Here is a 9,853-nt window from a genome sequence, read left to right as displayed (position 1 = left end):
ATACTAATTTTCCCTTTCTTAATAAGCAACACTGTATTTCCAGGGTCTTGATAACTTCCTAATTGCTTAAAGCATATTTGTGTGGAAGGTTGTGGGGTTTTTTTAAATTATGCTCAATTGTTCATTTTTTATGGAATCACTGTAAATGTTCATTTCTTCCTCAGTAACAAGTGCATTAGTTTACTCTCTGGTGCCTGCCTATATGCCTATATGTAAGCCATGTAAAAATGTGTAATTTTATTTTTACAAGGAAAGAACAGTGTGTGTTTTTTCCACTTTGTTTTTTAATCTTGCTAATTTAACTGACTAGCTTTGACTGGCTCCCTTAATTTTTGCTCTATAGACCTGTCCTTTAACTTGCAGCTTTTTATCACTTACAGCCACATTAAAAACACTGGAAACGAAACAGTTTCAAAGGAATTGTAGCCTCACCTTAATTAGGGTGTCATTGGTATTACATCATTCCTTTTTTACTTTAATTTTTATTCTTTCATAACCACTTCAGTAGATTGAGTGATTTTCTGGAGATTGCTTGCTTGAAATAGAAAGCTGGTACCCCTGGATTCAAATAGCTTGGAATCAGTAGTAGCAAGTCACCTCTGTACAGGGAAGGTGTTGGCTTACTGCCAAGCACAAGGTAAAGAGATTTGTAAGCCAAATGTAGTTTTTCCTTTATTTTATTTTAATTTTTTTTTCTTTTACAGAGTTACAGAAACATGAAGAGGTTGTTTTTCCTGTGTCTTTTACTTGTTGGAATTCCTTCCAACAATTATGGCTATGAACCTAACCACCAAGGTGTAAGAAACCAAAATCAAAGAGGTCAGGAAAACCAAAATAGGCTACAGCAGACTGTAGGGAAGAGTGTTTGTCGGTTTGCTTGTTGTTTCTATAAAGAGATTTCCTCTCGTGAAAACAGTGGGAATATTTTCTTCTCTCCTTTGAGCATCTCTACTGCCTTAGCAATGCTGACTCTGGGTGCCAGATCAGACACTCTGACACAGATTCTTAGGGTCCTTAACTTCAACTCAGGCGAGATTTCTGAAAATGAAATACATGAAGGTTATCGTCAACTCATACAAATGGTAAACAGAAAGAACCAAGGGTTACAGCTGAATATGGGAAATGTCCTGTTCGTGCTTGACAGACTGAAGCCACAAGAAAGATTTTTAAGTGATCTCAGAAACTTCTATGAAGGAGAAGCTCATCCTATGAACTTCAAGAATGCTGATCAAGCCCAGATAAAGATCAATGAATACGTAGCAGGAAGAACCAATGGAAAAATCAAGGACCTCATAAATAACCTTGATCCACTTACTGAAATTCTCCTTATTAGCTATATTTATTTTAACGGTAAGATATATGCATTATATTCTCCTTCTTCATGCATTATTTCCTTTGGTCAGTCTTAGACTTCATCACCTATTTTTGCAATATATCTTTGCAGATGGACTCATATCTTGATCTTGTTTTCCTTTTGATCTTTACTTACACATATAAAAAAGCCATTGGAACTTACATTCTGCTTCACACTGATGACAATTCCTAGCAAAATGTATGGCATTTTTAAATATATATTTTTAATACATACATGTCTCTCTGGCTGAAGACTAAGTGAAGTACACTTTGAGGAAGGCATCTATATTCAGCAAAGCATTTAGTCCTATTCAGTCTAATGGGATTTAAGCACTTTGTTAAATACTTTGTTGGCTAGAAATTGATTTGAAATCCACTTCAACTGTTTGGGTTTTTTTGTTTAGCAAGTTCAGAGTTAAATTCAAAGTACACTGTTAAAGTAAAACTTAGCATCTTACCTAAGAAAAATATGTTTACTAAATATTTTTTCTGTTACTGAGTATGTCCAGGTATCCACAGCTAAATACAGAACAGTAGCTTTAGTTTCACACTAACGTTCATTTGGTTTTTTTCCTCCTAACTATACCTTTACTGGTCATGTGGCTGTAGTCCTGGTGTGTCTAGAGGCATAGGTTTTCAACCTCTTTTTTTTGATTTGCAGATTCTAATATTTTCCAGTGAAGAGATGGACCCAGCAGTATCAAATACAAGGCTAATGACAATAAGCTTGTTTTTCTTGATTCACTTGTGCAGTCTGGTTAGATACAGTCTACAGATCTTCCCAGAACTTTTCAGGCTGCCGACCTAATGAGAAGAGGAGCAAGGCTGTAAGGCTCAATCAGTGGTCTAATAACAGATATTGCATCTTCTTTCAAATGTTATCTGTCTTACTAATTTTATTATATTCTGAAAACAAAGAAACTGTACTTAGAAAAATAATACTCTACAATTTATCTGATAAATATTTCATTAAGATTTTTAAATGAAACAGAGAAGTCATATTGGAAATGCTATTCTTTTAAAAGAAAAGCTATTATTTTAAAAACTGCTACCCTGGATGCTTCTATTCTCTGTCCCAATATGAGGCTTCCCCTGAAAATAATTCAAAATCATGTTTTTATTTTGTTTTGCTTTACATCTCCTTGTACTAATCTCTGAAGATCTGGCCACAGCTTGATGGAGCTGTTTAGAATACAGATGATTTATGTTATTTCTCTTGAACACTTACTTGTTTGTCTCAAATAATGTTTTTAAGATAGGTTTTTATTTATCATGAAGCACACCTTTCAAAACAGGCAAAAAAAGCTGTGATTCTTCTTTTACTGAAAGGTGTTTGAAGAATGAGGAGTAGATTTAGTAGCACAGCACGGAAAAAAAGTCTTAGAAACCTTGTACTAAAGATAGCTTTTTATTACAGGTAACTTTTACATTCTAAAAATAATATTATTATAAAAATAATTTTTGTTTAAAATTATCACTGAAAAGATTTCCTAGCTCCTTGAAAGATGGCAGGGATTTAGGTTTAGCTCTTCCATTGTAAAGTAAATAGATCAAAGAACATAGTTAATAGCAACAATAAGGATTTTTATCTTGAAATTGAGAGTAGGTTAATGCTGGGATTAATCTGGTGAGGATATCTAGAGCTTAGGTATATGCATAACCACTCTACCTTCTAGGCTCTTCTCCACTCTGTGCATTGCAACCTTTCTTGCACAGTGCTGGTGACTCTCCTCCCACTTTTAATGGTTCAGCATGGTGTAGAAGCCTTTCCTTAAGGCCAAAAGTCTGGCAACATTTTCCTGGCTCTCAACCAGCAGTCATGCTCTTCCGCTGCAGCACACCAGCCCAGCTGGTTGCCACAAAGTATCCTGCTTCCAAGTTCCTTTTTCCACTATAATGCTGTGAATCATTTAAGAAAGGTGCCATCCCTAGATGGCAGCCTCCTAAGAAAGAAGAGAGTGTAGGAATGAGTTCCTCTAAAACAGGAGGAAAGGACTGTGAAAATAATCTCTTTCTAATCTGTGTGCTAAATCCTAACATCCTACTCAGTTTTTAATCAAGCAAAGCTCTTTTTGAAATCAGTGGGTGTTTTTCCTGAGCTGAGCACTAGATAGAGGTTGTTTGAGTGTATCAGGACTTGTGTCATTCATCTTTCTTTTTTTTTTTTTCCTAAGCATATCAAGGCAGAAACCTGCTTGTTATATATCTGATGATAGAAGTCACTGTTAATGAAGACACATAAAAGTAGCAACTTTTGCCATCATCAGAGTACTTGCAGTTGTCAATTTATATTTTCAGAGCCCAAGACATGCACTAAGTCTCATTTTACTCTTTGCAAATACTAAGTAAGTGCTGTTTATGGAAACAGCATATGATAATTATTTTATTTGTACTGAGCTACCTAGTAATAATAAGACAGTTTGTTTCATGATGACTAAGCAAAGAGCCCTTGGAAATTTAATATTGTGAGCATGACAATACAAAAGGTTTCTGTTGTGGTTTTTTTGTTTGTTTTGTTTTAACTCAGCAGCCTGGAAGAATTAAGTTCTCCATTACTTTGTTTGCCATAAATTAAAATGGCATATAAAACCCTTCTCTCTGCAAGTAACCTAAATCCCTTTGTTTCTCTGGAGATTTTATCCCTTATGTCATCCTTCACAAGTCTATTTTGGTGTAGGAATATGAGAAAGAGACAACCTTTCTTCTTCTGGGCTCTCATTTAAAGGCTGCATTATATAAAAGGTTTATAGGCTCCTCAAAACTAGTCATGGAGGAGAAGTGCACACTAGAACGCTTGGTGAGTGAGTGAGGGGCTCTGAGGGAGTTTTTTACATCACACTCTTCCTACTGGGTGTTACTATTGAATTATTCTGAGTATTCAGTAGAATCAAGTTTTTATTGCTAACTGGTTTGTCTTTGAAGTTGATCCAGCTGTACCAGTGTCTATAATCTATGGGTGTGTACTATGGTGGTATGTCCTATGGTTTAATGTCCTCAAAATATCCTAAAGCTCTGTCTCTTTTATTTCAAGCTCAATGGGAAAAACCTTTCGATCCGAAATACACTAAAAAGAGCAAATTCTTTGTGAATGGGAAAAAAGCTGTGGAAGTTCCAATGATGTTTGGAATGGGCATGTTCAAGAATGGCTATGATAAGGACTTGTCTTCCACTGTGGTACAGATGGATTACAAAGGAGGTGCTTCAGCATTTTTTGTTCTGCCAGATCAAGGGAAAATGAGGCAGCTGGAGAAAAGATTGTCTTGTGAACGTATGTCAAGGTGGAGGACATTAGTTTCAAAAAGGTAAACCTGCAATTCTTGGTTCAGATGGTAGGCAAGGAAACACATCAGTTTCAACCTGCTGGGCTATAACTCAGAAACAGCATCCTATTTTTAATTCTCTTCTAATCTACAGAAGAATTCCCATGAACCAAAGTTGAAATTTGGCTCTCTGGTGTCTCTGTGTTTTCACATTTAGGTCAGCACAAAGTTAAAACCTTCACAGCTTTAGGACTTCTGTTTCCACATTTTTTCCTATCTTCAAATCTCTATAGCCCCAAGTTCTCTTCTCACTTTTTAGGGGGAGTTTCTGCCTTCTCCTCTTTACAAGTAAATTCTTACCACATCCCTTCAGCCTTGTTTCTTGGCCCTTTCTTCCTTTGTGACTATTACAGTTACCAGTAATTGCACTTTTAATACTGAAATAACAGCTTTCTTTTGGCAATTGTGGGGACAAAGCTCAGTGAAAAGGATACAGAGCAATTGACAGGCTATGTTCAGGCTATCTGAAGACTTAGGAAGGCAAAACTGGTATATGCTACGCTTGCTTCAAGGTAATTTTGAGACTAGAAGGCAGAAAGATTAAATGTTTTCTAAAAACTTCAGGTTGCTTCCATTTTCTGCCGTGTAGTAGTAGCCTTTAGGGAGACAAAATATGTGTTTAACCTGAGGCACAAACATATTTACAAAATCAAGCCCTTGTGTTCATTCATGTATCGGATGTGTCATGTTAGACACCTTCACACCTTCACATTTGAAAACTGTAGTTTTGATGCCTCATGCAGCAAACCAAAATCAGTGTCATGCTCTTGACTCCAATTCACTGTTAAACGTTATCAGAAGAATCTAAAAAAAAAAAAAGCCATAAAGAGTACACAATTCTCTGTGCATCTTCACGGTTGTGAAACTTCAGGGAGCATCTATCTGGTTGTTGACTAAATCCACTATTGGACAAATAAAATGATGAATCAAGATATTTATGAATCATTTTTGTCAAAGAAGTGAAAGTGCCTATAAAATCAGCAAGAAAGACACTAAATAGAATTGGGAAGATTTATTTGTTTTTCTAGGATTCTATATTTCCTCTCCCCATCCTCTCCTCCCTTCCCGAAAGTGGAATAATCTGAGTAAAAGCCATGAATGGGTTATGTAAAACTTTTAAGATACAAAAGCATTACTGCCAAAACCAAGCTTGTTCCATGCAGCTTCCCATTTTATACAGTTACAGTTCTCTCCTGCAAGCTAGTTACACAAACTCCTTCTTTTCCCTCTAGTTTTCAAAGAAACTAATTGCTTTGCTATTATTTGGAGTCTCTGAGAGGTCTTAATAAATTAGTTTGATGCAGGATGTAGAATTATTTAAGGACTGTAGGCAAGATATTTTTATCCCCGTTTCTCTGTCCTCAAACTGCCATTGACTGAGGGTGCAGAATTGTTGTGAGGACCATTTTTCATCACCGTTTACTACTGAACACGAGATAGTGCCAAAGTATTGCCAGTACAGAGAGCTGAGATCTAATTAATGGCTGAACTGTAGATAAAGTACCACTTTCTTTTCTGAAAAGTGTATCCCAGTGCTTCCTGCCCAGTCACTTTGTTGCTCTGTGCTTACAGCTTTCCCTTTCATGCATGTTGAAAGCAAGTGGGGTCTTGTGAGTGTCTTTATGTAATACCAAGACAGATAATTCAGTGATAGTTGCATCCTCACTTGAGATAGCAATCAACACAGTCAGAAATTGGGCAGAAGTAAGAGATCAGCTATCTGTTATCAATCCACTAGCACTCTCATTTTTCGGTATCAGCCAGACTTGGCATTAGATGCTGTACTATACTGGAGGTATGGCCATTTCTTTCCCACTTGCCCACTGGATGACTTGGTCTTTGGCCAGCTCTATTAGGTGCTCCACATCTTGCTGGTCTGGAACCCTTCACAGTTGTCCTGCTTTCTCACCAGAATACAGTACCTACTGTCAGCATTATTACTCACCTCTGACTCAGTATGCTGCTTCTGGCTGTAAATGTTGGTTTTAACCTCTGAAAAAGACTTGTTAGATCCTTACTGAGAGAGCAAGGAAAAAATGAGTCAGAAATATGAAATTTCAATTATTTTATGGAAAGTGGCAAACTAGTTACTTTCTGAGATAGAGAGAGAGAGAGAGATAAAAAGAATAAATCAGACATTGGGTTGAACATAGAAAAAATAATTATCTGTTGAATAACTAGATTCTATCAAGATGCTTCTGTTTCTTACTTTCTTATCTACACAATCACCACTGCATATTGTCCTGCTCTCTTGGTGTTATCTTTTTGTCTTCTCTGATTTGTATGATAAACATGTAAGGCTATTTTTTTTTTTCCAAAAATAACTAGTGACCTTGGATGAGTTGGATTTCTTATTTTGTGCCCAGCCTAAGACATCTACAATTTTATTATTATTTTTTTCACAAGGCAAATCCTCCACATCCTCATTAATGGGGCACCATGAAGGTGCTTCCAGCATAATGTATAAAATTTCTCTAACTTCTGAAAATGTTGATGAAGATCTGTAGGGAGGTACAGCTGTGCTGTTGTGCTGAATGGTTGCTGGGTCAATCTCACTGTCCATTTGTTGGCTCCCTGTGGACTGAGAGTCAGCAACCCTGGCCTTTCCACTAGCTATCCAACATTGTTATAAACCTTCTTTTCTTCTCAAATTAATGTCACTATGCCTCTGTTACGTAGCCTGCAAGCAAAATTTCTTTGGGGAGAAAACAAAATTAGTTTGTCTCTCAGCATTCTGTGTTACACTGTGAGAACTGGTAAAAAATTTCACCATATTCTTCTGCTTCACTTCTGGCAGCTCAGTAAATTTGCATCTTCCGAAATTCACTCTTTATGGGACATATAACCTAAAAAATATGTTATATAAAATGGGCATAATGGATGTATTCACTGATAAGGCTGACCTCTCTGGGATCACTGGGCAGCCCCAGCACAGAGTTTCCCAGGTAAGTTGTGCTTCTTTTACTTTATGGAGCCATGGTTACTGATGCTTACACCACTTTATTTACAACTAATCATAATGCAAAACTCCCATAAAGAGCTTTGCTTCATATGAAAAGGCAGTTGTTGGCCTATAGAATATTTCACTCATGTTACTCGCGCTGGGATTGCGATTGGGTTGGAGCAGGTTACAAGTCCGTATTTTTCCATCTAGGAGACACTTTTGATCTGTGTGGGGCAAACTCATAAAACAGACATGACCAAATAATTGTCTTACACACCTTGGTACTCTGCTGTGGTGTATTGTTACAGTCATTACATTGCTGCTTCTCTTAGTGTCTCTACCTTCTTCAGCCTGCCTGTGGGCAAGTAGGGAGCTCTAGGATGTATGTTTTAAGCATGTTTTACGGAGGGGAGAGGAAGAAGAGTGCTTGCTTATAAACTCTTTGGGAGAAAGGAAAACACAGTTATTAAAAACATTTTGCTCCAAGCCTATGAGCAACAAATCTAATTAGTGTCAGGCCCAGGCAAAAGCTACAGACTAGTCATACCTCAATAAACCTGGAGTTTAAGGCTGACAATTGGTGAGAATTTCATTTTCTACTATGAACAAAACAACTATCCCCATCGCCTCAGGTGGAAGTTGGTGAATTAGGTAGGGTCTGTCAATGTCTTGATTTTGCAAGCTAAAACATACTTGTTTCTCTGCTCTAGCCCTCCGTTTCTGACCCTTCACTTTTGCCCTTGTTTTTTCCAAGACGTTAAGAAACATGGGAAACATAATTTCAGGATGCTATTCATTGTGCTAATCTGCATGTTACTTCAACTATATGAACTTGTAATAGACAGTTAAATGGGATCCTGCTCTGGTAGTCTTTAGTCTAGCTCCACAGATCTGCATAACTGGGATCAGTGAAAAATAAAAGAAACAAAGCAAATACTTTTTCTGTAGTAGCTACATGCCTGTACACTGGGGATTGAGCTTTTTGTCTCGGCAGCTAAGAAAGTTATTCTGCATGTAGCCTGATTTTTTTTTTTTTCTTACTTTGATGTCTTTGTGCAGTGGACTCACACCTGTCCATCTGATGCTTGTCTCCTACCAATAACTTCTTCAGGCACTTTTAGCTGAAGTTTTTATTTAGGTGACTAGTTTTGTACCTCCTTGATTTATAACGTGTCTTGTTTCTTCACAGGCTATTCATAAGGCTGTGGTAAAGGTGGATGAGACTGGCACCGAAGCAGCAGCTGCCACAGGCATGGAAATAGTGCCTATGTCTGTTCCACGTACCATTACTTACAACAGGCCTTTCATAATAGTGATAGTTAAGGACAACAATATACTCTTCATGGGAAAAATTGTGAACCCTCTGAAAAAAGATTAAGTTGATGTACATAATAGGTATGCGGTGATCACCAGTGTTAAATCAAGTGTTTAACCTGATTAATATGGCATGGCTAAAGAGCACTCTCCACCTCTTAACTGATGTTATTCACTCACTGTTTTTTGTAGATGAGACTTTTCATCAATTTAAGTTGTCATAGTTACATGCTTGTTTGGGCCTTGTTTTTGTTTTCGTTCGGTTTGTTGTTGTTAAAGAAGGTTGCATTCAGGCAGAGTTGTCATTATATCTGGGACAAAATAGGCCTGTGTGATACTGCCAGCAGAGATACGTCTTCTAGCAGGGAAGATGAGGAGCATGTGGGTGGAGAGGGTTGTGTAAGTCTACTTCTTCCCTCATGGCTGCCTTCTCACCATTTTTTTGGGTTGTCTGACAAATGGGTGCACTATATGGCACTCTACTACTTGTGCCCATTTTTCTACCAACCTGAAGTTCATATCTAGCATAGATCTTAACATGCATAATGCTTACTACCTTTCATAGTACTGTTGTTGTCCAGTAAGTGTGTTGCACCCTTGCCTCTCAGTTGTCATCCCAGATAGGCTGCTGCCAATGGGTCACAAAGAAGGTGTTTTTCCCCTGCATATATGTACTGACCTGCCCACTGTTTCTGTGAGAGTTTAAATCCAAACTCATTCCAGGGCAAATGTTACAGGGGTAGATCAGATCTCTGCAGTTGAGTGCTCTGGAGCCTGCCTCTTTGTGAATCAGATATATAGCCCATAGCAGCCAGAAGACTACTTCTAACCCATGTCTGCACCTAAACCAGCTCCTAAAAGCCCCCAAGCAGCAGGAAACACTCCCCTTGGTGCCAGTGCCTGTACTATCACCATCTGGTCC

General features: G+C 37.7%; 1 protein-coding gene across 1 annotated transcript; it reads left to right on the top strand.

Moving 5' to 3' along the window:
- Window positions 1-716: 716 nt before the first annotated feature.
- On the top strand, window positions 717-8,995 carry LOC104394203 (alpha-1-antiproteinase F-like). Its single transcript, XM_010003764.1, has 4 exons — window positions 717-1,350; window positions 4,385-4,655; window positions 7,471-7,618; window positions 8,807-8,995. The coding sequence occupies exons 1-4, from the start codon at window positions 717-719 to the stop codon at window positions 8,993-8,995; spliced, it is 1,242 nt and encodes a 413-aa protein (XP_010002066.1).
- Window positions 8,996-9,853: the final 858 nt, after the last annotated feature.

The sequence above is a fragment of the Chaetura pelagica genome, unplaced genomic scaffold (assembly GCF_000747805.2).
Source record: "Chaetura pelagica isolate M959 unplaced genomic scaffold, ChaPel_1.0 scaffold48, whole genome shotgun sequence".
Classification (NCBI taxonomy): domain Eukaryota; kingdom Metazoa; phylum Chordata; class Aves; order Apodiformes; family Apodidae; genus Chaetura; species Chaetura pelagica.
The sequence above is the reverse complement of the archived record's forward strand: the minus strand, read 5'-3'. Positions and strand labels throughout refer to the sequence as shown.